Source organism: Enhydra lutris, unplaced genomic scaffold (genome assembly GCF_002288905.1).
Source record: "Enhydra lutris kenyoni isolate GAN:26980312 unplaced genomic scaffold, ASM228890v2 scaffoldscaffold59, whole genome shotgun sequence".
NCBI lineage: Eukaryota > Metazoa > Chordata > Mammalia > Carnivora > Mustelidae > Enhydra > Enhydra lutris.
Genome location: NW_019154143.1, coordinates 430,153 through 456,848, shown reverse-complemented (window position 1 = coordinate 456,848; position 26,696 = coordinate 430,153). Strand labels below are relative to the sequence as shown.

At 48.0% G+C, this 26,696-nt stretch overlaps 2 protein-coding genes across 2 annotated transcripts; both read right to left on the bottom strand.

Moving 5' to 3' along the window:
* Positions 1 to 235: 235 nt before the first annotated feature.
* LOC111158377 (tripartite motif containing 54) lies at positions 236 to 21,812 on the bottom strand. The gene is made up of 9 exons (XM_022520385.1): positions 21,308 to 21,812; positions 4,635 to 4,807; positions 4,249 to 4,420; positions 2,369 to 2,464; positions 1,524 to 1,757; positions 1,245 to 1,267; positions 1,009 to 1,133; positions 785 to 877; positions 236 to 378 (listed from the first exon to the last, which is right to left on the bottom strand). The coding sequence occupies exons 1-9, from the start codon at positions 21,473 to 21,475 to the stop codon at positions 236 to 238; spliced, it is 1,227 nt and encodes a 408-aa protein (XP_022376093.1). The 5' UTR covers positions 21,476 to 21,812.
* Positions 21,813 to 24,008: 2,196 nt separating this feature from the next.
* LOC111158512 (DnaJ heat shock protein family (Hsp40) member C5 gamma) lies at positions 24,009 to 25,891 on the bottom strand. The gene is made up of 4 exons (XM_022520584.1): positions 25,779 to 25,891; positions 25,271 to 25,532; positions 24,748 to 24,889; positions 24,009 to 24,061 (listed from the first exon to the last, which is right to left on the bottom strand). Exons 1-4 carry the CDS (start codon positions 25,889 to 25,891, stop codon positions 24,009 to 24,011), a joined length of 570 nt encoding a protein of 189 aa, XP_022376292.1.
* Between the last annotated feature and the right edge of the window lie 805 nt (positions 25,892 to 26,696).

Here is a 26,696-nt window from a genome sequence, read left to right as displayed (position 1 = left end):
GCAGGGTGGGAGCCCGGGGAAAAGTGCGGCCTCCCAGGCCGGCGGGAGGGGACCGGATGCTGCCCGAGGGCTTCGGCAGAACGGCTTGCAACCGGCGTCCTGCGTCCATCGAACCCCAGGAACTCAAAGTCCTGGTGCCGCCGCACCACCCCGACCCTCTTCCCTTGGCACTGGGCTCGCGAACCCGTGCTTGATATCAAGGGGATGCCCACAGGGGTCATTCCACTTCCGCCCCTCAAATGGTCCCAGATCCGGAGAAGAGCAGGATGGTGATGGGGTCGCCCCCGAAGCTGAGGCGGAGAGTGAGCAATGAAAGGAGCCGCGGGTCTGGACGCATTAGCCCTTTATTGAGCCCCTCCCCCACGGCGGGGCGCCGAGCTGGGTGGCGCAGCGATCTCTGCGCAGGTTGTCCGCGACCCCAGCTCCAGGACCTAGGGGTCAGTGCCCGCCTCTGCCTGGAAAAGAAAGCTCAGTGGGAGGGCGCCCCAAAGGAACAAGGCAGCTCCGCACCCCGACTCACCCCTTTTCCCCAGCCACGTGGCTTTCTCCTCTATCACCCCACGCATCAGGGTCTCGCAGAGCCCAAGGGGAAAGGCTGGTGGGAAAGCGTGTACTTCTGCACGCGCGCTAGGGGGCGCCCCTCCTGCCCGGGGCAGGGCGGCACTTCAAGAGAGGAGGCCACCAGCGACTTCTGGGGCCGCAGGAAGGCGTCACGGAGGAGGTTGGGGGGGCGGGGAACCGGAGCGTAGGGCCAGCCCCGCCAGGCCCCTCGGGACGCACTCACCTTCCGGCCCCTCCGGCCGCTCTTCTTCTGGCCCCGCGCCGCCCTCTTCCCCGTCCAGTGCCACTTCCTCATCCTCGTCCTCCCCGGAAGCGCCTAGCCCCAAGGAAGGCCCCGTGAGGTGGGGTCCCTGCCGCTCCGGGCCGTGACGCACCCCCGGCCCCGGCGTCTCCTCCGGCCGCCCGGTCCCCGCGGCCCGCCGCCCCCTCCCATCCTCACGCCCTCACCCGGCTGGAAGTCGATGGTCCTCAGCATTTCGGCCACGTGCTCCACGCTCACGGTGAACTGCTCCATGCTCTCGTAGCCCGGCTCGGGCCGTCCCGCCAGCTCCACTTTCGACATCGCCCTGACCCTGCGGCGCGGCAGCCGCTCAGGGGGACCGGCCCCAGTCCCCTCACCCCCCTCCGCGTGGCGGCGGAGCCCAGGCAGCCCCTTCCCTGCCATTGCCGCTCCACCTACTCACTTATTGATCAGCTCCTTGGCCTGCTGCAGGGAAGAAAGGAGGGTGAGCGTAAGCACCGTGCCAAGCGCTGGCAAAATCCCTTTCTGGTGCCCGCAGTGCTGCGGGGCAGGCGGGGATGCATATCCCGGTTCGTGGAGGAGAAAACGGACTCAGGCGGGGGGACCTGCCCCGGGCTGTGGAGCAAGTGGGGACCAGAGAGGAGACCGGAGCCCAGCCCTCCATGTGCCAAGGCGCCCACCGCAGCCGCTCTGCAGCCTGCCTCCCTCCTCCAGGGCCCACCTGGAGGTACAGCGCCATCTGCGGCTCCTCCATGGACTGGATGGCGGACTCCACGAGCTTGGAGGAAGCTTCCAGGTGGTCTCCATACTGGCGGATGAGGCCCCGGACTCGCAGCAGCTTCTCCTCCTGCTCTCGGGCCAGCGCCTGCAGCAGCTCTGCCTTGCGCTCCTCCAGCACGGAACACAGGGCCTCGAACCTCTGGTTGAGCAACTGCTTCTGCCTCCGGCTGTTGTCCTGAAGGGGGGGGGGGAGCAAGGATGAGACCTCCAGCGGGAAGAGCACTCACCCACTTGTCCCACTCCCCATTTAAGGGACGCCCCAGACAGCCAAGAAGGAGAGTTCCCCACACACAGTGGCCGAGCATTCCTAGGTCTTTGCAGTAACAATTACAGGATTTTTTAAAATTGAGATATAAGTGACTTTTAACATTATATTAGTTTCAGGTGTGCCATGTCGGGATTCCATATTTGTATATACTGTGAAATGATAACAAGTCTAGTTACCATCTGTCACTAAATAGTTACAATTTTTTCCCCTGTGAACACTTAAGATTTTCTCTCTTTAGCAAATACAAGATTTTAAAGGACTTCAGGGGTATCTCTGGCCCTAGTTTTTACTTGTATTATCTCATTTAACTCTCAAAAATATCCAGTGAGGTAGTCGTCATAGCATTCTCATTATCACCAACGCACAGAGAAGTGAAGTAAGTGGATCAAAGCCACAGAGCTAGCTGTGGGACCCAGCTGGGATTCAAACCTTGCAGCCTGGCTAAACTACCCCAATACTTGGGATTCACCCCCCCCCAGGAACCCAGAAATGTCCCCTCCCTCCCCTTCCAGGCTCACCTCGATGGTCTGGCACACTTCCTCCATCTGCGTGATCACTGCTTGCACACGGTCGTTGCCCGCCACCAACATTGCGATGCCATCACTGAGCTCGCTCTGCCACACACACACACAGGCCAGCCCTTAGAGCTGGAGGACGCTGTCTACAGCTGTACCCTCCCATCCCAGCCAGAGCCACCTGGGAGAGGACTGCCCTGCCGCCCCACCATCAGAGCAGCCATCCCAGAGATCTAGATGGCTTGGAGCCATCCAAGAAGTGTGGAAGCACGTTTATGGATTCTGGAAGGGGGTGGAAAGAGGAGAGCCTCCACCACCAATTGAGAAAGGAATAGACATTTGCCAAATATCCACCAAATGCCAGGCCTGGGACTAAATGCTTCATCTGTAGATTCATGCCTTCCATCAATCTGGAAAGATTCTTCATAATAATCTGTTAGGATACTATTGCCTCTTCTCTATTCTCTCTGTTTTCTCATTCTGTGATTCTGAGGTGATGTATGTGTTCATATTTCTCAGTTCCCAGTGCTGCATCTGAGGCTGCTTTTTCAGGCCCCCCTTCCTGTTCGCTAATTCTCTCTTCAGAGAAATCTGTCATTTAATTCACCCTTTCAGTGTTTTATGTCAACAACCACACTTTTGTTTTTAAAAGCTCTATTTGGTTCTTTGTTAAATCTGCATGTTTGGTAATCTATTATCACTGGGGTTTTATTTCATCTTTTTCAGAAAACATTTTATATACAAGGACTCTCAATTTTTTAATAATTCTAATATCTGAATCCCTCAGGGGTTTAATCTGTATTTTTTGTTTCCACCAGCTTTACTCATGGGTTATACTTCTTTCTGTACCCTCATTTTTTGAATTAATATTTTGTTGTTCTAAATCTAAGGAAAACCCAAGGGCCTGAATTGAGGGGGTTTTCCTCTTAGCAGATTCAGCATTCACTTTTGTCAAAAGCCAGGCAGCACAGCTGACTGCCTTCGTTCCTGAGGTCCCAGCTTAAACGGGGTTCGTGGGAATCTTCAGGTCAGGTGTCCACCTCTCAGGGGTCTGGAAGCATAGTCTCATCTCTCTAGTTCAGGAATACTGCCAGCTTTTGCCCTTTGATATAATTTTTATTTTATTTTTAGAAAAGATTTATGTAGGGGCGCCTGGGTGGCTCGGTGGGTTAAGCCACTGCCTTCAGCTCAGATCATGATCTCAGGGTCCTGGGATCAAACCCCACATCGGGCTCTTTGCTCGGCAGGGAGCCTGCTTCTCTCTCTCTCTCTCTCTCTCTCTCTGCCTGCCTCTCTGCCTACTTGTGATCTTTCTCTGTCAAATAAATACATAAAATCTTTAAAAAAAGATTTATGTAATTTATGAGAGAGAGAGCAAGAGTGTGAACAGAGGGAGGGGCAGAGGGAGAAGATCTCAAGCAGACTCAGCGCTGAGCGTGGACCCCGATGCGCAGCTAGATCTCACAGCCCTGAGATCACAACCGGAGCCAAAATCAAGAGTCAGACGCTCAACTGACTGAGCCACCCAGGCACCCCACTGATATAATTTTTAAGTTATGTTTTATGTCAAATGTAGTTGTGTGGTGGTGAGAGGGCCTGGAGAGCATCTAGGCCACCAAACCGAAGTTTCTGGTATCCATTATCTAATTGTATCCTTAAAACAACTTTGGAACTTGGCACCCTCGTCCCCATTTTACAAGGGAGGAAAGTCAGGGCCAGGGAGGTCAAGTGACTTACCTACGGTCACACTGAGTCATGCACAGAGCTGGGACTGTAGCCCTGATCTGCCAGCCTTTAAAGCCAAGTGGAGTGAGAGGCTGAAGTTGGAGACCCTGTCCACTGTCCCCAGCCCCACCACGCCTCCTCCCTCGGCTGTTTGGTACCTTTTGGCGTTTGTAAATGGTGGGCAGTGGGGCCACCTCGCAGTCCTTGTGGGCACCGAAGACCTTACAGAGGGAGCAGGTGGGCACCTCACAGCTCAGGCAGTAGATATTGATCTTCTCCTCTTCGTGCTCCTCACACATGAGGTGCTGCTCAGCCTTGGAGTGCAGTGGCCTGGAGGGGAGTGGGCAGGATGGCAGAAGGGTCAGGGGCCAGGCTGGAGGGAAGTGGGGGGGGGGTCCCACGAGTGTGGGGCTGCCCAGGGTCCCATCCTCTGATCTCTAAAGAGGCAGGCTGATTTTTTCAGCCCTTCCCCTTTGACTGATGGGCTCCCCAGCTGTGTCCCAGACTCTGCTCCTTAGAGGGACAAGAGGTCCTGACAGCTCACCGGGAAGACTCCTGCTTGTAAATGTCAATGATGTTCTCCACTAGCAGGTTTCGCTGCAGGCCATAGACACCATGTCTGTCCAGGACAACCTCATGCCTGCAAGATGGGCAGCGGAAACGGCCCCCCGAAGACACCGTGGTGGAGCCCCGGGACTGCCATAGAGGGTTCGAGGCCTGTAGGGACAAGTAACATGAGAGAACAGGCACGGTGAGGCATGAGGACCCAGGGAAGAGGAGGCAGGGGGAAAGGTCATGAGGGCGGAGGTGTAGAACGGCAGAATGGGGAGGCATCAGCTCTTTCCTCCTCCTCCTCTGAGAGCAGCTCAGGCGGGTGGCTATGGAGATCATCTTTCCCACTTTTGCTTCATTACTCCTTAAGCATCCCTGCGTCCAGAGCCTAACTTTGGTCAGGCCCCAGTCGGGATGGGATTTCTCCAAAGGGGCCCAGCTTGCATGTGTGGGAAGACACTGGTGTTGACAGGAAGTCTAAGGTTGAAAATAGGCTCTGTGTGGTGTAGCCAGTTCTTCTTGGGGCTTGCATGGCCCACATCTGGGGGGAGATTCTCTGGAGCCCTTGGCAGGGAAACTGAGACAAGTGGTGAACAATAACACACATGACACCATGCTGGGTCATTCTAGGAAACCATCCCCAGAGACTGGGAGTCAGGAGACCTGTGTTCTTGGGCTGCCCCTAACACTGTTCTACCACGTAAATTTGAGCACACATTCAATGTCTGTAAAATTAAGGATGAGATTGGAATATTCCTTCTACAACAAATATTGAGTGTGCCAGGTAATTGCAAGGCTCTGGGGATAAGATATGAATATATGCATCCCTGCCCTACGGACGAGCAAACCGAGCAAAGCGACATCTACACCCAGCAGGCTGGGTGTTAGGATAAGAGTAAACTCAGGAGGAGGGTTTACAAGAGATGTTCATCACTTACATCTCTTAGAGAACTTGCTTCATCCCATCCTGAAAGGGAGAGCCCTGCCATGGCCCAGGCCACAGATGATTGGCTCAGAGTTGAGGAGGTGATCCAATCAAATGTTCTCTCCAGGAATTTGGAATTGAGACACAGAGGCGGAGGTGTCTGGATAGTGTGCGACTTTGAAATGGGAAAAGACCCATGAAACTGGGCCAAAAGCTGTCACTTGGTGCCCTTGGACTTGTGAAACCCGAGGGGTCAGAGAGTGTGAACAGGAAGTCTGGTCTTCAGAGAAGACAGAAGAGTCAACTTGGGGACAGGAGGAGAGATAGGAGAACGCAGAGACCGCTTGTCCTTCGATGTCTACCTTGTCTTCTTCGGTAAGAAAGTCTCTGAATTGTTAAGCACATGGAATAAAGATTGCGTGTCCAAGCCTCGCTTCTAGCTGGGTGTGACCAGGTGATGCATTCTGGCCACTGGGATGTAGATAACAAAGTTTTGTGCCATTTCTAGCAAGTATTTTTTTTAAATATTTTATTTATTTATTTGACAGACAGAGATCACAAGTAGGCAGAGAGGCAGCAGAGAGAGAGAGGAAGAAGCAGGTTCCCCGCTGAGCAGAGAGCCCGATGTGGGGCTCGATCCCAGGACTCTGAGGTCATGACCTGAGCTGAAGGCAGAGGCTTCAACCCACTGAGCCACCCAGGTGCCCCTCTAGCAAATATGTTCAATGGAGGGACATCCCCTCCTCTTTTCTCCTTCCTGCTGGCTGGAATGAATATGGAGTGGCTCAAGTTGAAGCAGCCATATTGAGCGAGGAGGTAGTCACATGATGAGAATGGCAGCAAGATAAAAGGAGTGAGTCTCAGATGAGGCAGTCCTGGACTGCCGGCCTATACTTCCAATTAAGAGAAAAAACGTGTTTTAACCTCCCTTAAGTCATTGCTATTTGGGGTTTTCTGTCATTTACAGCAGAACTTAGTCCTAACTGGCTGGAAGACCATGAACTCATAGAGACTAATGGGGAGAACAGTCTACCTGTGACTGCAAATTTAGATGTATTTCCTACAGTTGAGTTCGATGGAATTCTCCAAATTCTTAAGCTGGACACCAGCCAGAGGGCCCCATCTGTGTACGACAGCACCCAGAATACATACAAGCGTCCAAGTCCACAGTCTTGTTTGAAACTTAAAAGCAAGAGGTATAGGCAAAGCAGGAAACATGACCCCTGTGCAGTGGGCAAGCCTGCCTTGGTGAGAGTGACTGCATGTCACAAATGTCACATTTGGGGGGCAATTCTTGTGAATCATAAGAAGTTAATACTTCAGGCCATCATAAAGCCAAACGGGTTAGTCTGAGATTATCCGAGGTTGTGTTGGTGCCTTTGTCCTTCTCAGTAGCTGGAACATTCTCTTTAGGCAGTGGGTTAAAGTATAAGATCACTGGGCTTTTGCTTATTTAATGCAATTACCTTTCATTATTTAGAATCCAAGTGAGTAAGGAGCTGTTGGGAGAACTCTAAGGCTGCAAGTTCCTGGAGAGATTTGGCTTCTCTTTGATGTGCTGGTGGCTAGCATATAAAGGTATTCAGTGAATGTTTGAATGGATGGAAAGGGGACAATATTCCGAAGTCTTAGCCCAGAGCACAGACTTCTGAGGGGCCTCTCTCCCCCACCTTCCTCTGCACTGCCCCTCCTTCCTCTATACTCAATATTTAACATTCAACTCATGTTCTGAGGGCCTATTATGTGCCAAGCACCATGCTATGGACTTCCCAGACATTACTGAATCTAACTCTCAAGGATTTCTTGTAAATATGGTGCAGGAGATGAGCATTTACCTGCCCCCCACTTAGACTACAGGAAATATAGGGACAGTGGCTAACTGGGCACATACTTAATACCAGGTTTTGCCCTAATTCCTTTTATTTATATTAACTCATTTAAATCTCTTATCAACCTTATGAAATAGGTACTACTATTAGCCCCATTTCCAAGATAGGAAATTGTAGCCCAGAGATGTTAAATAAATCGGTCACGGTTATCAGCTAATAGGTGGCAGAACCAATATTTGAACTCAGGCACTCTGACCCCAGTCCGTCCTAAAAATCAATATACTACATTGTCAGAGGCAATAAAATTGAGGCCACCTGAAGAGTGATGCCCAGAGCTAATATTCACCTCTCCGACTCTCAGGTGAAACAGATTTTAGTAAGGCCAAACACCAACCCTTCACAAAGGAAAGAAACAACAATGTCGAAGTCAGCTGTGCAACTGCAGATTGTTATGGGAGCAGAGATAAACTCTGACCCATCCAAACCAAAACCCCATGAAGCAATATAAAGGCCCAGCTTGCAACCAGAATGTGAAAAGGAAAGGAAGCCTGCTTCTCCCTCTCCCACCCCCCTGCTCCCATCTTAGGAAGACTTCCTCCCATGGATGTCCACGTGCCCCCAGGAAAGAAAATTCCTCAGATTCTGTGTGGAAAAATATTCTGCAGCAACATAACCAAATTGAGACCCTCAGTTGCCTACTAATCCAGGTCATACCCCTCTGATTGCCAAAGAAGCCAAAGGACCAAACAGAGATTGCAAACCAATGATAACATCCAGCCAGCCGGCTCACATTTGGGTGGACATTGGAAGAAAGCCAAGGTAAACAGAGGGTTGAGTAAAGAATTCACCCTCAGCTTCAGAACTACCCCTGTTCAAAGAGGAGAGGTAAGCAGAAAGGATCCAATAGGAGATACAAGCCAAGTGGGGAGCTGCTTCCCCCTCTCTCTCTGCCTGCCTCTCCCCCTACTTGTGATCTCTCTCTCTCTGTCAAATAAATAAATAAAAAGATTTTTAAAGAAAAAGAAGAGATATAAGTGATCAAAGCTGGACAAGAAAAGTGAACTGGCAGAATTAAGAAATCATGTAAAATATGTTAGCAATATAGAAACAAAATTCACATTTGACACAACAGCAGGAAGTAGAGTTCGTGACATTGCCAGTCACCGAGATTGTGGCGGAAAGTAACAGGACAAAAGTAATCAGGACCACATGCTGCAGTGTGGGTCAACCTTGAGGACATTGTGCTAGGTGAAATCAGCCTGTCACAGAAGGACAAATATTGCATGATCCCTCTCATATGAGGTACCTAAAAGAGTCAAATTCATAGAGATAAAAAGTAGAATGGTGGTTGCCAGGGACTGGGGCGCGGGGGAGTGCGAAGTTAGTATTTTAATGGGTACAGAGTTTCAGTTTGGAATGATGAGAGGTTCTGGATATGGTAATACAACAATGTGGATATAGTTAATCCTACTGAACTACACACTCAAGAACAGTTAAGATGAGGGGCACCTGGGTGGCTCAGTCGTTAAGTATCTACCTTCAGCTCAGGTCATGATCCCAGGGTCCTGGGATGGAGCCCCGCATCGGGCTCCTTGCTCTGCCAGAAGCCTGCTTCTCCCTCTCCCACTCCCCCTGCTTGTGTTCCCTCTCTCTCTGTGTCTCTCTCTGTCAAATAAATAAAATCCTAAAAAAAGAATAGTTAAGATGATAAATTTATAGTATGCATTACCACAATATAAAAAAGTATTTTTTAAAAATATTTATTTATTTATTTGAGAGAGAGAGAGAGTGGTGGGGAGGGACAGAGAGAAAAAAATCCCCAAGTAGACCTTTGCTGAGTGCCAAGCCCTATCCGGGGCTCAATCCCACGACCCCATGGGATCACACCTTGAGCCAAAACCAAGAAACCAAGAGTCGGGCGCTTGACGGACTGAGCCACCCAAGTGCCCCTAAGAGGAAGTTAAAAAAAGGCAATCAGGACTTGCTGGGATGTCTGGACCAAGGGGGATGGACGAGGAAGCACGCTACTCCCTCACCACTTCCCCACGCCATAAAGACATTTTAGTAGCTCAACCCACTAGCTAATCACTGCCATTCTCTTGGGATTGTCTCTGGGAGACAGTCCATATCAGGCAGTCCAACCTAAATCCTTTGTTTGAAGAGCAACTTTCTGGGGAGCTGGCGAGCTCCCTGGCAGGTGGTGGGGAGGGGTTGCACCCCTTGCCTTTTTGCAGTTTGCCTGCGGCTCCAGGGCAGCTCCCTGGATTGGGTACCACAGCCCACCTGAGATTTCCCAGCCATCCACGTGTTCCACAGTCTCCTCCCTCTTCCAAAGCTCAGTTCCTCCTGCAGGATCCTCCCTGGGGTGGCTGGCTGGCTTTCCTCTTACCCTCCTGGGCACACCCCCTTCCTGTGATTGCCTCAGCAATGTTTCCCCCGCCCAACTCCACACCCCACGTTGGTCGCTAGACAGTCCTCCGCAGGCATATATATGTATGTGCCCTTTCGCACTAGGGCTAAATGTGACCAGTAATGAAATAGTTCAGTTTATCTTCTGGATTTTCCAGGCTCCTTAACTCTTGGCACACTCATGTTGCTTAGAGGCTGTCTCTGTGTTACCCATGAGCTAGCTCGGTGTTTCTCCAAGTGTGGTGTACATACTGATGACAGGCATGGAGATTTTAGGTGGTATGCAAATGGACATTGACAATTTCTATGTTTATTTTGTGCATATTAGAAAAAATAACCAGCCTACATAGTGATTTTTCAAGAATTTTGTCATTTAGAATGAAGATAGAGTGATCATTTAAGCTTTAAAAGTGAGTCCTTTTTTTTTTTTAAGATGTTATTTATTTATCTGATGGAGAGAGAGTGAGCACAAGCAGAGGGGAGGGGTAGAGGTAGAGGGAGAAGCAGGCTTCCCCATGAGCAGGGAGCCGGATGCAGGACTCTATCCCAGGACCCTAGGATCATGACCTGAGTTGAAGGCAGATGTTTAACTGCTTAACTGACTGAGCCATCCAGTCGCCCCTAAAAGTGAGTCCTTTTAAATAGAAATAATCAACCATAGCACAGGTGGTACATAGCTATGGCAAAAATCAGGAAGGTGAAAAGAGAATGAAGACTGAGGAGTTGCTCTAACCCTTTCCTGACTCCTTCCTCACTCGAAACTTGTCTGTCTCATGTCCCAAATTTTTTTCAAATGCTGGTGGTTATTTTGAGAAAGTCGTCTGTACTGGATATGTGGATAAAATTGTTACCCCTTCTTGGTAACATTTCTATATTTTAACAGAAGGCATTTAATGCAGCACAATATAGGGAAAGCAGCAACAATCTGAAGATCTGGTTTTGGATTTGGCATTTACGACCTTAGGAAGGCAATTTCTCTCAGGGTCCCAGACTCCTCAGATCTAAAAAGATGGATCTGTACTTAGCACTTGGTCCTGATGTTTTGTGAGCTATGAGCCTTGATGGATAAAATATGGTAAGAATTTCAGATACCCTGACCAGGGTTTATTTGCCTGTGAGATGGCAAAGGAGTTTTATAACAACCTCCCCCCTCACACCACAGAGGCCATCAACTCCCTCTCTTTAACTCCGTGATCCAGGGTCTTACTTGTCTATGTGCCTCCCCCAGCTGTCCCTAGAGCCCTCTTCTTGTCTCATAGAAGTAGTTCCCGAAATCCCATCTCTGAAATAGTCCTAGTGTGTTTGGATGGATTTATTCATTCTATCACTTGTATTATCTATGAGGCTTGAATTTTATATACCTGTATTATCATAATATACCTGTATATTATCATAATATAATCAAAATAAACAATAATTTTTTCATATAGGAAACATACTGATTATGTGACAGTAAAAGAGCAATTTTTAAAATATTTTATTTATTTATTTAACAGAGAGAGAGAGCGAGAGAGATCACAAGTAAGCAGAGAGAAAGGTGGGGGGGAAGCAGGCTCCCCACTGAGCAGAGAGCCCAATGCGGGGCTTGATCCCAGGACCCCAGCATCATGACCTGAGCCGAAGGCAGAGGCTTAACCCACTGAGTCACCCAGGTGCCCCAGTAGAAGAGCAATTAAATGAGTTATAACAGAATTATTATGCCATTACCTTTCTTAACAGAGTTCTTTGTAACACGGGGAGATATTCATGTCATGATTTTAAATGAAAAAAGCAGGATGTAAATCTACATAGACAGTAGGATCCCAATTTTGAAATGGGTGATGGGATTCCCAGGTGATTTTAAAACTTTCTTCTTCTTTTTTTTTTTTAAAGATTTTATTTATTTATTTGACAGAGAGAGAGAGAGATCACAAGTAGGCAGAGAGGCAGGCAGAGAGAGGAGGAAGCAGGCTCACTGCTGAGCAGAGAGCCCGATGTGGGGCTTGATCTCAGGACCCTGAGATCATGACCTGAGCTGAAGGCAGAGGCTTAACCCACTGAGCCACCCAGGTGCCCTAAAACTTTCTTCTTTGTATTCATCATTGGGCATTCATTCACATTTCCCAAATTTCCCTCTATAGACCCTGAATTACTTTTAAAATGCATTTTAAAAAAAGTTAAATGTTTTTGCAATAATTGTCATCAAGGGATAGAATTGTAAATTATTCCTTTTTCTTTTTCTTTTTTTTTTATAATTTCTAATTTTTGTACAAGGACTTGGGGGTTTGAAAAAAAAATTTTACTTTTAAAAAATGTGGGGCACTGGCTGGCTCAGTGTGTGGAGCATACAACTCTTGATCTTGGGTTGTGAGTTTGAGATCCAGGTCAGGTGTGGAGCCTACTTAAGAAAAAAATAAATTTTTTTTAAAAAATGCGATGTTCAGGGGCACCTGGGTGGCTCAGTGGTTTGAGCATCTGACTCTTGGTTTCAGTTCTGGTTATAAGCTCAGGGTCGTGAGATGGAGCCCCTGCATCGGGCAGGGTGCTCAGTGAGGAGCCGGCTCGGGATTTTCTCTCAACCACTCCCTCCCTGCTCTTTCCTCTGCTCACACTCACTCCTTTCTCTCTCTCTCTCTCTCTCTCCCTCTCTCTCAAATAAATAAATAAAATCTTTCTAAAAAATGCAATGCTCAGTCCTGACATGAAAGGAAAGGGGGCGCTAGAGTGCCATAAAAACCAAGAAGATAAACCACTAGAAGAAATGTAAAAAACGATGTTGGTTCAAGGGAGGGAATGTTTAAGAAGATGCCATTTGAAGACAGGGTAGACAGGTGGCAGACAGGTAGGAAAGAGTTTAAGGAGAACAGGAGACTAAGATTTTAAGTTACACACAGGGGTGGTATGGGGTGGGGGGAAGCTAGAAAGGTGGGTTTTTAAATGAAAGACTTTTGAGTTTAATGAATTAATTTTAGAAGATTTATTTATTTTAGAGAGAGAGAAAGAGAGTGGAGGGAAGGGTATAGGGAGAAATTCCTCAAGCAGACACCCCACTGAGCTCAGAGCCCAATGCAGGGCTTAATCTCATGATCCATGAGATCATGACTGGAGGCAAAAGCAGGAGTTGGATGCGTAACTGACTGAGCCACCCATGCACCCCTTTTAAATTTTATTTTTTAAAAATTGTGGCAAAATCATAGAGGGCTTTGAATTCAAGGGTAAGGATCTGAACTTAATTTTGTAGACATGTTTTCTGAACTAGGAGAGAAAATAAGAGTGAATATTAATCTAAGAGAGGTAATTTGGATAGATGGTGAGGGGAGAGAGAAAGAGAAGGCACAGGTAACTAGGAAGCAAGTGCCATAGTCAAAACAAGTAATGGGCCCATCCTCAGGCAGTGACAGTGATCCTGGAAAGACTAGGGATGCCAGGGATGCCTTGGTGGCTCAGTGGGTTGGGCATCTGCCTTCAGCTTGGGTCATGATCCCAGAGTCCCAAGATCAAGCCCCGGGTGAGGCTCTCTGTTCAGCAGGGAGTCTGCTTCTCCCTCTGACCCTCTCCCCGCCTTGTGCTCTCTCTCTCTCTCTCTCAAATAAATAAAATCTTAAAAAAAAAAAAAAAAAAGACTAGGGATGCCAGAAGCAGAATCAGTAAGACTGACCATTCACTTGGATGTGGGTGGGTTGTGGGCAGAGGAGAAAGTCAAACCTGGATACTTGGGAAGATGCTGGGGCCTGTAATGCAGGAGTATTTAACCTGGAGACCACAGCCCCGAAAGATCCTTGTCGAAAATTCTATGGACCCAGATGAGAAAAAAAAAAAAAAAAAACACACCTTGATTTTCACTAAGCTCTAGCAGAAATTGGGTATTTCCCTCAATTATAAATGTAGGCAACAAACCACAACAGTTGTAGTGGTACATGGTTACCCACAGAAATCATGAGCATTTCACATCTCATTATTGCTGTTGCTCAAATACCCAAAAATAATTTACGCTTATCACTACCTCTAAACTACTTCAAGCCCACTTTTTGAGCTCATGATTTAATGTGGTAATCAGGAGCACATACATTACTCTATCAAACATGTTCTAATTACTCTGGTAATTACATTCCAGTGCTTCTCAAGCTTTTTTTCATTACTGCTCCTTCCAGGAAACTTGTAAGACATTTTCCCCCCTAATATCAACCCCTCCCCCATTAAATTTTAGTACCAAAAAAATCTACAAAAATGAAACTCCTAGAGGCAGAGAGTAGAAAGGGGGTTTCCAGGGGGTGAGGTTGGGGGGGAATGATGAGATACTGATCAGAGGGCACAAGTTTTCCATTCTGAGATGAATGCGTTCTGGGGACCCGATGTACAGCATAGGGACTGGAGTTAGTCACACTGTATTGCCTACTTGGCGATTGCTAGGAGAGCAGTAGACCACACAGGGGTAACCATGTGAGGTGATCGATGTTTTAACTTGCTTGCTTGGTGTGATCGGTTCATAATCTCAAATCATCATGTTGCATGCCTTAAATATGTATATAATTTTTGTCAGTTTTATCTCAGTACAGCTGGGTGGGGGGAGTTTTACCTGAAAGCAAAAACTAAATAAAAATTTAAAAATAAAATCACAATAGGGGCGCCTGGGTGGCTCAGTGGGTTAAAGCCTCTGCCTTCGGCTCAGGTCATGATTCCAGGGAGCCTGCTTCCCTTCCTCTCTCTCTGCCTGCCTCTCTGCCTACTTGTAATCTCTGTCAAATAAATAAATAAAATCTTTTTTAAAAAATCACAATAAAAATATTCTAATATGGCAGATATCCCTGGGGCAACATCAGCTCCGCTGTGAATGTATGAGAATGCATGCTGTGTTCTAGTGGGATCCAGTGTCTTCATAATCAAATGTATTTTAATGCACTTAAAAACATTTTTCCTTTTTTTTTAAGATTTTATTTATTTATTTGACAGAGATCACAAGTAGGCAGAGAGGCAGGCAGAGAGAGAGAGAGAGAGAGAGAGAGAAGGAAGCAGGCTTCCTGCTGAGCAGAGAGCCCGATGCGGGGCTCGATCCCAGGACCCAGGGATCATGACCTGAGCCGAAGGCAGCGGCTTTAACCCACTGAGCCACCCAGGCGCCCTAAAAACATTTTTCTTACATAAACCACAGACATCGCCCTTAGGATCCACAGGCTTTACAAACTGACAAAGGGGTCCACGGTCCAAAAAGAGAACTTTCTGCCCTGATTGTAAGTCCTACGCAGTCTCAATTTCATGCTAAGGTGTAGACGGCAACCCGCTTACTACCGCTCCAGAGCTGACCATCTCCACATCGGACTAAAAGGATCTCTCAGCTGACTAATACCCAGTTAGCAAAATCCCATCTTCTGCTTCTGTTTATCTTTCTATTTCAAGACCAAGAAATAACACTGTATGTTAACCAACTGGAATTAAAATAAAAACCTAAAATAAAAAACACCAAAAAAAAAAAAAAAGCAAGCTTTTGCAGATGGCTGTGTGGAAGCACAGGGGATAGACCTGCTCTTAGCCTGATGAAACTACACTGTATATAATGCATCCCTTTTTTTAAAGTTTTATTTATTTATTTGACAGACAGAGATCACAAGTAGGCAGAGCAGCAGGCAAAGAGAGAAAGGAGGAAGCAGGCTCCCCGCTGAGCAGAGAGCCGGATGTGGGGCTCGATCCCAGGACCCTGAGATCATGACCTGAGCCCAAGGCAGAGGCTTTAACCCACTGAGCCACCCAGGCGCCCCATATAATGCATCTTTGAGTTGATATCTTCTTTAAGATATAAGCTTTTGTAAACAATTGTGTAGAGGCATATGGCAAAAGACTTGTACTTAAAAAAAAAAAAAGAACTAAAAAAAAAAAAAACTGATGGGCTCTGTTGTACACAGAAATGTCTTTCTTCTTTCCTGAGATCTTACATTTTCACAAGACAGACAGCCCCATGGAGCAAAATTTCATATGCCAATGAGGTGATGTGTAAAGGAAATTCCATCACTCTAGGAAACGGAAGACCTAGATTTAAGTCCCTGCTCTGTCTCTTTGTGTGTCTATAACCTGTGTCCTGTTCCGCCGGGAATCACCTCCATCCTGTCTAACTCAAATGGACTCACGCATGTGAAGGTTCTCTGTAAACAAGACAGCAATGCACAAAGGGTTGTTAACAACCCTAAAAGTATAAGAGCACACAGAACCACGGGGCCTGAAATAACTGCTCCTTCTTTACTGTGGAGGATAAAATGGAATGGAGAAAATAAATGGAATTTAATTCTAGGCTATGTTTAAGGCTTCTGTGTGGCATACATGCCTTGACCTGTCTTTTAGACTGTATGGCGCTTCCTTTTTTTTTTTCCTTTTCTTTTTTTTTTTTTTTGTAATATCCCATAGCACCTACTAGAAATGTTCCATCTGGGAAGAAGCTCTATGAGTTCAAGGGGAGTTTTTGAAAGCTATCTCCTCCCAAAATGATGACCTGGCCGATGACGAATAGTGGACCATGAAGACCTTCAGAATATATTGGAGAAACCATGGGAAAAAGTTAACAGAAGACCAGAGATTTGCAGAAATGTTGAAGATGGAAGAATTTAGATGTCGTTAAAAGCTTGGGAGAGGGATTCTGAGTGGAGGGCTAGCTCTGCCTGACAGAACCCAGCCTAGCACAAGTGGGTCTGTGACAGGAGATTGGCTGGAAGGAAGATCGAAAAGGAGAGGAGTGAGTCAAGTCAGGACACCGGTAACCAAATAGAAAATGCTTAAAAAATGGAAATCCAAGGGTGCCTGGCTGGCTCCGTCGGAAGAGCAGGCAACTCTCGATCTCAGGGTTGTGGGCTCAAGCCCCGTGTTGGGTGTAGAGATTGCTATAAACAAACAAACAAACTTAGGGGGAAAAAAAGAAATCCATAGTAAGTTTTCTTGAATTTGTGAAGTCAGATTGTTAGAATTACAAGGATGTTAAAGCTGAGCTTAAAGCATCCTTTTCATCTATATATGTGTAAACAGGCTTGAAGAGGTAAAATAGTCTGACATCACGTGGCAAGAAAGGACTAGATTAGGGACTAGAACCCAGGAGCCAGTCTTGGTCTAGGTTTTTTGTTTTCCGCTAACCAAGTTTCTTCCATCAAGTAAGCAAAATCCCTAACCCTGCTGCAAGGTAAATGACATTCACAAACTTGCACTGAACCAATTTCTCATAAAGGAGACCCCCCACCCCCTGCCACCACGCCACCGTGGGGCTGGGGAGGTCCCGGTGCCCTCAGGAGCCGTGGAAGTGGTGAAGGAGGCAGGCTCTCCCGATGACCACAGGTCCTCACAGTGAACAGATAAGAAACTAGATTTCAGGGTGGAGTGAAACAGAGGGCATCTCTTTCCCAGGGCACCCTTTATTAGAGAAGGTGGCCCTTTTCTTCAGATTCCCATATCTGCACATCTCTCCCTAGATGGACACCTTCCAGAAAAGCTGTTTCCCCAACAACCTTCTTCCAAGGCCTTCTGGTTGTCTGCTAAATCACAACAGGCTGCAGCCCATAAACAAGTGCTCACAGTGAAGTGGGGGCAGGTATAAAAATAAACTGAAGGCTGGCTTAAGGGAGTTAGAACTGAATAGAGTTTACAAATACAGAAGCGCATGGGAAGATGTTTGTGTCAAATTCCCACACCAACAGCTTTCCCCTCGTCAAAGTGCTTGGTTAGCTGAGTGGGTGCAAGTGTGGAGAAATAGGGAGGGAGAAATTAGAGGAGGTTAATGTGGTATTTTGGTGTCTTTCTCTTTAAATTCAGAGTGAGAGAGAGAGAGAGAGAGAGGTATTATGGTTCTAAAGAAACCTAGTTAAATTGTGATGGCAACTATGTAAAGATGTGTATGGCCAGTGGGGCTTGAAAGTAATATACAAAAGTGAAAATCACTGTGTTGGGGGAGGTAGGATTCTGGATGACTTTCTTCCAAACCCTTAATGCTGTTCAACATTTTCAAATAAATGTTCAATTAAACATTTTCCAGTTTGCTTCCTGGGCAATTAACCTGATGTTATAAAATCACAGTTCTCTAAAATTATTTTATTTTTTAAGATTTCAGTTATTTATTTGACAGAGAGGGCACAGGTAGACAGAGAGGCAGGCAGAGAGAGAGATGAGGAAGCAGGCTCCCCACCGAGCAGAGAGCCTGATGTGGGGCTCAATCCCAGGACCCTGGGATCATGACCTGAGCTGAGGCAGAAGCTTTAACCCACTGAGCCACCCAGGCATCCCTAAAATTCTTTTATTTTAAAAAAAAATTTTTTTATTTTTAAGTAATCTCTACACCCAATGTGGAGCTTGAACTCACAACCCTGAGATCAAGAGTCACATGCTCTACCAACTGTGCCAGACAGGCGTCCCACAACTCCCTAAAATTCTTGCTTGTTGTCCATCACAGCAGTTTTTAGGACAGCAAAACACTGGACACCATGTAAATGTTTCAGAGGACTGATTTAAATAGGCTGCGGTCCAGTCATAACAATGGAACATTATGCCATTTTATTTATTTATTTAGGGGGGGATGGGGGAGGGGCTAGGAGAGACAGAGGGGGAGGGAGAGGGAAAGGGAGAGGGAGAATCCCAAGCAGGCTCCGGGCTCAGCTCCACCCTGAGTTTCGATCTCAGGGCCCTGAGATCATGACTGGAGCCAAAAGCAAGAGTCGGACGCTTAACTGACCGAGCCAGCCAGGCACCCCTATGCAGCCATTTTAAAACGAAGGCACAGATCTCAATGTGTGGAGATGGAACAACTACCAAGAGAGAGTGAGCGAGCAAAGGCAGATGTAGGACTATGAGTGTAGCTGAAACACACACACACACATACGTACCCATCTGTGGAAAATCTCTGGAAGGATACCCAAGAAAGTTGGAAATGGCTGCCTCCATTTGGAGAAGCGAAATGAGGGCCTGAGGCGGTCACTTGTCATGATATAAACTCCCATACTATTTTTTTTTTAACGTGTGTGTGTGTGTGTGTGTGCGTGTGTGTGACACTGGTTTAAGTTTTATAAGTTCTATTAACTTTCTAGGCAATGTTCTCAGGGTATTCTTCCTAAGTGGTTTTAAGATAGAGCTACCAAAAGTCCTATTCTTGTTCCCATACTTAGAAAACAGACAATCTGATTATGCCTACAGTTGTCAAAATGTGGAGGCAATGTGCGAAAAAACTAAATATGCTCATCTTTCGGAGGGAGATCTACTGAGATGTATATACATAAGTGCAGCCAAAGAACTGGGTCAGCCTCCCACCAGGCTGCCCCAAATAAAGCAGAGCGAGGAAATGAGCTGTTCACTCTTTTCCTTGGGGAGGGGGCAGGGCGCTCTGCACTTTTAGAAGAGACTCATCATTGGGCACCTGGGTGGCTCAGCTGGTTGAGCATCTGCCTTTGGCTCAGGTTATGATCCCAGGGTCCTGGGATCGAGCCCCGAGTCAGGCTCCCTGCTTGGCGGAGAGCTTGCTTCTCCCTCTCCCTCTCCCTCTGCCTGCCTCTCTGCCTACTTGTGTATGCTTGCTCACTCTCTCTCTCCCTGTGTCAAATAAATAAATAAAATCTTTTTTTAAAAAAATAAGAAAATAGAAGAGACACATCAGTCCAGATCCACAGAACCATCCCAAAGCTCTGGGAATCATGTTGTTTCCTAAATATTATGCATAAGGTTTGGGTCAGTCCCAGGTCTCTCTGGGTCCAATCAGTATTTCAGAGCTTCAAGGAACCAAAACGGTGAGGACACTTAAACATCCTCTAGCCTGCACATAGAGAAGCTGTCCCTGGGACCATCTGGTGATACTACGCCTTGTACTTTAATATTCTGGCCATTTTTTTAAATAGGACATATGACCCTCACTTTCAAAACTTCTCTTTGCTTTCATGTATTTCGAGATCTAATGGAAGGACGCTTCACTACAAATTCATGAGAAGGGCTGGCAAAATCTTGTTGCCATTCCCTCCTGGGCACGTCAGCCTAAAGGACGTTCAGAAAGGCACTTAGCACAAGGGGAAACTAAGATGGTGGACAAGGAGAGGGCTCTAGCACGTGACTTGATGTCCAGAATGAGCAGAGAGAGCAGTCAGTCCTTCCCAGAGAGAGAAAACCACAGGCTCTGAGATATTCTGGAGCCAAACAATGTAATGGCAGGTTTAGACAATTAGAAGAAGAGGAGACAGAGGGGCGCCTGGGTGGCTCAGTTGGTAAAGCACCTGCCTTGGACTCAAGTCATGATCCCAGGGTCTTGGGATTAAGTCCCAGGTGGGGCTCCCTGCTTAGCAGGGAGTCTGCTTCTCCCTCTCCCTCTGCTGCTCCCCCTGTTTGTGCTCTCTCACTTGCACTCTCTCTACCAAACAAATAAATAAAATCTTCTAAAAATGTTTAAAAAAAAATAGGAGATGGGAATGGGCCTCAACAGGAAGATGGCAGACAGCAAAGCAAAGACAGCAAAGTGTAGGTTACAGAGCACCACTGTGGGACAGCCTGACTTAGCTAGTGCATTAATTTTCTCCCAAACATGCTGCCCCAAGGAATTCCCCCTTGGAGAGAGAGAGAGAGAGAGAGAGAGAGAGAGAGCGAGCGTTTTCTTAGTTAAGTTAAAAATCATTTGTGTTCAATACGTTTCCTCCTGAATTCTGATACAGTTGAAGAATATGTGTTCATGGCATCATTATCACTGCCGTGCCTATGGAGCTGGCCAGCTTTGGTCTAGTCCGAGATTTTACTTCATTAGCAAGGTGTGCGTGTGCAAGTGCGTGTGCACACATGTGAGCGTGCACTTCTCCCCTTACTCTCTCTGATCTTCATTCCAGTGGCACAGGACAAGCAAGAAAACCCACTGATGAACCATTCTGGTATATGCTGCATTTCCTTCCGAAACCAGGAGTTAAAACAACATCTGTGAATTTGATTAGCTGTGCTTTGCCCCACAGGCTCACAACAACCAAAGCCGGTTGCATTTCTCTGCCTCCTCTCTATGTAAGTGACCACAGCCCTCTTGAACCAGCAGGCCCCTCTACTGACCAACGTGGAATGGGGCCCAGGTGTGAACTTCAGTTGGCAAGAAGTCCCGCTCTCCTGCCCACCGTCTAACTCTGCCCCCCAAAGATGGACGCCCTGAGCTTTGCCTCCAATACAAACCGTCCCATCATGGACTTTGCTCACAGGGCTCATTTTGTCATGTTTATCTTATTGGTATTTTCTCCAAGTTTCCCGTATCATCCTCAAAACCCGAAACTCCAAACTGGAATGCCGAGTCCAGCACAGATCACCACACAGCCTGGTGCGGGATCACCTCCCTCCCGGGCTCTAGTTTCTATGGGGATCTTCTCTCCCCTGTGGACACTGGCCTTCCGGCTGCGGTCCCCGCGCACATCGCCTGTCCTTGCCAGCCTGCAGAGCAGCTGCTGACTCATGCTTACTTTGGGATCTCCTGGGACCCCAGGACAGCCACCACCCAGCACGTGGAGGGCCCTGCCCGCCAGCTTCTGGGGTCTCCGCCCCCCAGGCCCGGCCCACCTGGAAGACGTCGTTGGCACACTTGCGGCACAGGTTGTGCTGGCAGGGCAGGATCACCACCGGTTTGGAGAACATCTCCAGGCAGATGGGACAGATGAGCTGCTTCTCCAGGTTGTCCATGCTGTGTGCATCCCCTAGCAGCGGCTTGAAACCCACTGTGAAGTTCATCCCCTCAGTGATCGTGCCTGCCCTGACCTTGGCCCCGGTCCTGGCCTTCCCTGACTGCCTCTGGACCCTTCCTCGTTGACTTTAGACAGTCCGTGGGTTCTTATATTCCCTTCTACTGCTCGCTCTTGAAATAGCTCTGCTTGCTCTCCTGTCCCTTCCTCCAACAATTCCCCTCGTCCTCAGATGGCTGTTGTCAGACACTTCTCTGTCTTTATCTACTCTTTGCTCTGTACCCCAGCCAGGCACATGTAGCGCGAGCTTTCTCTGTCCCTCCCTCCCTGAATGACTCGTCCCCCAAAATTCCTCCTTTTGTTCTCCAAGTGACTCTTGTTCACTCTATGGGCAGCACTGTTTGTCCCTTGCTTCCCAGAGAGGAGATTAATTTTAACGTGGGGGTGGGGAACAAGGGGCATCTGCATGACATTCCAACTCCCGATTTAGCTCATGTAAGGCGAGCCACAGCTGTCACTGAGTGAGTGACCCTGACTCACTCAGGAATGAGTGACTGCCTTACACAAGGGCAGGGGTGAGCTTCGCTGCTCATGGTGAAAGGTGGGTCTCCGAAGGTGTCCAGCTCTCAGGCTCAGAAGGCTCCTATGGCCCCTGAGCCCCATAAGCATGGGCTCTTCTTCCAGGCAGAACCTACACTGGCCTGGATGGGGGTGCCTGACATGGCTCAGGGTGGCAGGAAAGACCTCACCAGACCCAGAGCCTAGTCAGTGCCTCCAAGGCTTAGCCAGTGACCCTCACCCTCTTCCGCTGAACCCTGGGATTCAGAACAGGGACACCAGAGATTAGTGGGAAAGGCTCTGGTCCAACACTTCTGGTCCATTTCTGTTCTAGCCCAGAACTTTCTTCTATCATCCTAGGAAAAGAAACTAAGGACGCTAGAGCTGGCAGTTGCACCAGGGCCTGGAACGACCTCATGAGCATGCCTCTGAGAAAGTGTGGGAATTTGGTCCATGAACACATCACTGGAGCCACTCCAAAGACTTTAAATTTGTTAGGAAATCGAGAGAAGTTGAGCTGAGCAGAAAGGACCTGAGTGCCAGAAACCTATTTTGGGCACCAGGGGAATTGGTCTCCAGGGAAATTTTAGAGCATTGACAAAGTCGTAATCACAAGGCTCCAGGAGGCCTTTGTCTTCACTCCACGGTTGTCCTGGACCCCTGCTGGACCCCTCCTGGACTCCTGGACGACTCCTCTCCAAGACAGCCTGGTCTCAGACGTGAGCACCGGCCCTCTGTCTTTTTCTCTTGTGGGCTTTTCCCTCTACCCCAGGCAGGATTCATGTTTTTGGCGCCCAACAGGTGCATGGGGTTGGACAAAAGCTCTTTTATTTATTGACATTCCTTAGCCCTTCTCCCAGTGGTGAGAGAGAAATTTGAGGAGTTACTTGGCTCTGACCTTGGATGGATGGGAAATAAACGGTGTGGAGAGGATAAAACGGGCAGGGTGAAGAGGCACGAGAATGGGGAGAGGGTCTGTAGAAGTATTAGCTTTTCCCTATCATCTGTTTCATGCCCCTGTTTTCAGAACAAAATATATGGTGATCAGCTTGCATAAGATGTGGAGAAAAGGATGGAGGCAAGCAGGCACTGAGAGATGAACTTCAGTCAGCCCAGGACCCATGCTAAGGGGCGGCCGTGTTGGGGTGCAGTCTGGAGAGAAGCCAGAGGTGGGGTAGCTACCCCTACCCCTCCAATGCATTCATACTTTGCCCAAGTTTACTCATGGTGGCACAGAATGAGACTGACAATGTCAACTGCTTGGGCAGCAGAGAAAGAGACCAGCCACAGAAAAGCGTGTTGGTGAAGGAATGAGGCTGACGCTAAGTTCTTGGTGCAGTGTTCCGGCAAAGGAGGGTTAGCTGGTACAGCAGCTCGGGGATAGGATCTACTCTGCTCAGTTATCAGGATCTTGGTGGAGACTATGAAAGTGGCTCAGGGCCCTTACCAGTTGAAATTGGCCCAAATCTCAAGGCACAGGAAAAAGAATGCTCGGGAAAAGTCTGTCACCACGGCCTGAGACCTCATAAGGGTAGAGATGGGAAGGCTGCTGTCTAAACAGATTAAAATTGGGACTGGAGCTAAAAAGAAGAGAAGGTGGGTGACCCTGTATTGCCAGGGTCAATGATACCATCAAGGACAGAGGGGGCATCCTCACTGGGATAGATGCCATCAAGGCTTCTGAAGTTGGGATTTTTATAAGAAGAGGGGCAAATCAGGGTCAATGTCAGGACACGGCTACTTGCTCCCCTCTTCAACATATTCCAGTGTGTTGGGCAGCAGAAGGTACCCTCGCTGGGTCAGCACCTGGGGGCAAAAGAGGTTGACATCTTATTAAGCAGAAGGAATAATGACCCAGAATTTAAAGCAAGGCCCCTGCAGGTAAGGATATAAACACCTGAAATCCAAAGTCTAAGATACAAACTTTCTACTAATGACTCACTGGAAGTTAGTGTGTGTTCTTTTCTTATCCTTTGATTATTACTGCATTTTAGCTTTCATATATACTCACTCCTCTTCTTCTTTTAGAAATCATCTTCATTATCATCTTGACCTCTTCTAAAGTTTCTTTTGTTTCCTATGATGAAATTTGAAAAACACATATACAAATATTTAGTAACAATTTTTAGTCCCGTGGTCAGAAACCTGTTACCTTGCAGTTACATGTCAGTATCACTAGGTGGCACTATGGTGAACTTCAGTCAAAGCACACTTTCAGGGCCTGGGGTGGGGATGATCAGACAGTTTCCTTTAGAGTAAAGGCAGTAAACTTCATCATCTATCTTGTCTTCAACGACTCCCTTTTCAAGGTACTCTCTCACCCATTCTTTTTTTTTTTTTTTTTTTTGGTTTTATTTATTTATTTGACACAGAGAGAGAGAGAGAGATCACAAGTAGACAGAGAGGCAGGCAGAGAGAGGAGGAAGCAGGCTCACCGCTGAGCAGAGAGCCGGATGCGGGGCTCGATCCCAGGACCCTGAGTTCACAACCTGAGCCAAAGGCAGAGGCTTAACCCACTGAGCCACCCAGGCACACAACCCCCACCCCAACTCCTTAGCTTAATAGTCACGAGAGGCCGATATAACATTCCAACTGTCAGCTGGTGGCCTAAGTCCCTCAGAAACCAAGTGTATCCTCTTCTCTTTCTTCACTTTGCCTCAATACCGACCTGAGACTCCCATATTTAGGGTTCAGAGTTTCACCCCCAACTATTTCATTCCTTCCTAACCAGCTCTTACCTCAGGCCCTGTCTATGGCTCTCACCTGCCCTCGGAGGCTGATTCTGGACATTCTGCTGGTATCTTCTGGCAACCTCCTCAGATGGCGGCTTAAGCATTCCACAGCAAAAGCAGCAGCAGCAGCAGCAACAGCAGCAGGTGAGCAGGGCACACAGGAGGACCAGTGTCTGAAAGGTAAGAAAGCATGGCCTCAACCCAGCATTTCTTCTGTAGTTCCATTCCAGCTCCTCTCCCTCAACCCCCCTGGCACCCAGAAAATGAGACAACAGAAGCCTCTGTCCTGGGAGAGAAGGGTCAGCTCTCCAAGAAGAGGTAGGTCATCCCTCCTTCCTTCCTTTTTTTTTTTTTTTAAAGATTTTATTTATTTATTTGAGAGAGAGCGGGAGAAGTAGACTCCCCACTGAACAGGGAGCCTGACACAGGCCTCGATCTCAGGAACCTGGGATCAGGACCTGAGCCAAAAGCAGACGTTTAACCAACTGAGCCACCCAGGCGCCCCACGCCACCCCCACTTCCTTATTCTTAAAGGGCTAGGAAGAACTGTATACCTTGAACCAGCAACTATTCATCGTAAAATAGTATGTGACACCTTCTTCACCAAAGTGATCGTATATGTATATTCCCAACGAGCCATGCCGGTCATAGATTTTCCGCTTCTTAGGGTCACTCAGTATGGAGTGGGCTGTGTTGATCTCTTTGAATATTTCTGCTGCTTGAGCATCCCCTGGATTCTTGTCTGGATGATACTTTAAGGCCAGTTTCCTGCCCAGGCAATACCCAAAAGGAGGGTGAGGGGAGGATGGTTGGAAAATGGCTGGGAGAGGAGGGTAGGATGAATGACAGGGATAGGTCTCTAGATGTGAAGAAGCAATGCATGAGTGCAAAGAATGGAGGCAAACAGCCCAAGTCTAAATTCCTTGCCATGCCACAATGAAAAGGGTGATGACTCCATCCCACCCAAAGTGAAGGTTTGAGGATTTAAAAGCCGTCATAAAGCAGGGTTTAAGTGGCAGTGGGGGGCAAATTCCAGGGTTTAATAAAAGGCCGGGTCTGAACCTGTAAGCCTTTTTGATGTCTTCAGGTGAGGCACCTTTCTTAAGCTCCAGCACGGCATAGAGGGTTGTCCCACTTTTGGACAGCTGGCGGGCTGCTTCATCCAAATGAGCCATGATCTGGGTCAGAGGAGAAGAAGCATTTGTGAGAACGTCCACAGGCCATGGAGAAGTGAACTTCTGGTAAGGAAACTCATCGCCTTCAGGCGCTAGGCAGGCAAAGCTAGTACTAAGGGACAAGGACAAGACAACAGTGAGTGGGCTCTGTGACTAGCAAGAGAGTGCAGGTGACCAGAAATGACCAGAGAAAACATCTCCTCACATTTCCCAGCGTCCTTCAGCTACACAGCCCTCCAGACACCCACGTCGTGGAGAGGTGTAAGCAAGGGGAGATCTAAACCATGGGAAGAGGGTGATTTTGTCTGAAACTCCTGGTACCTTAGGCGAACAGCCCTGGGCCTGTCCAAGCTCACTGCTGGGTTGTTAAGATCAGGGCAGCCTAGTCCTTGATTAGGCTGGGTCAGGATCCCTGGGCATGCACAGTTCCCACGGGAGAAACAGTTCAGACCAAACCCTGAGCGAAGAGAAGTCCGGTGTCCCAAAGCCAGGCCGGAGGGCCGCGCTGCAGGGAGGCCAGGGACGTTCTTCTCCCTAGCCTCCCCTCTCAAACCTCGGAGACCGGGCAGCGGGGAGAACATCAAGGGATGAAGACGGAAGCGAAAGGGGTAGCTGTGGGGGCCGACCGGCCAGAGACCAAGGAGCAGGACCCTAGACAGTGGAAGAGACCTTGCGAAGAAGTGGCCCATGAGAGCCAAGGCTACATGCTCAGAAGGGAATGCTCTGGTTCCCACATGCCCTCTGTGGGCTCCCTGCTTGGCCTGGTGCTCTACCTCTCCTCATCTCAGAGGAGACGCCCTCCTCA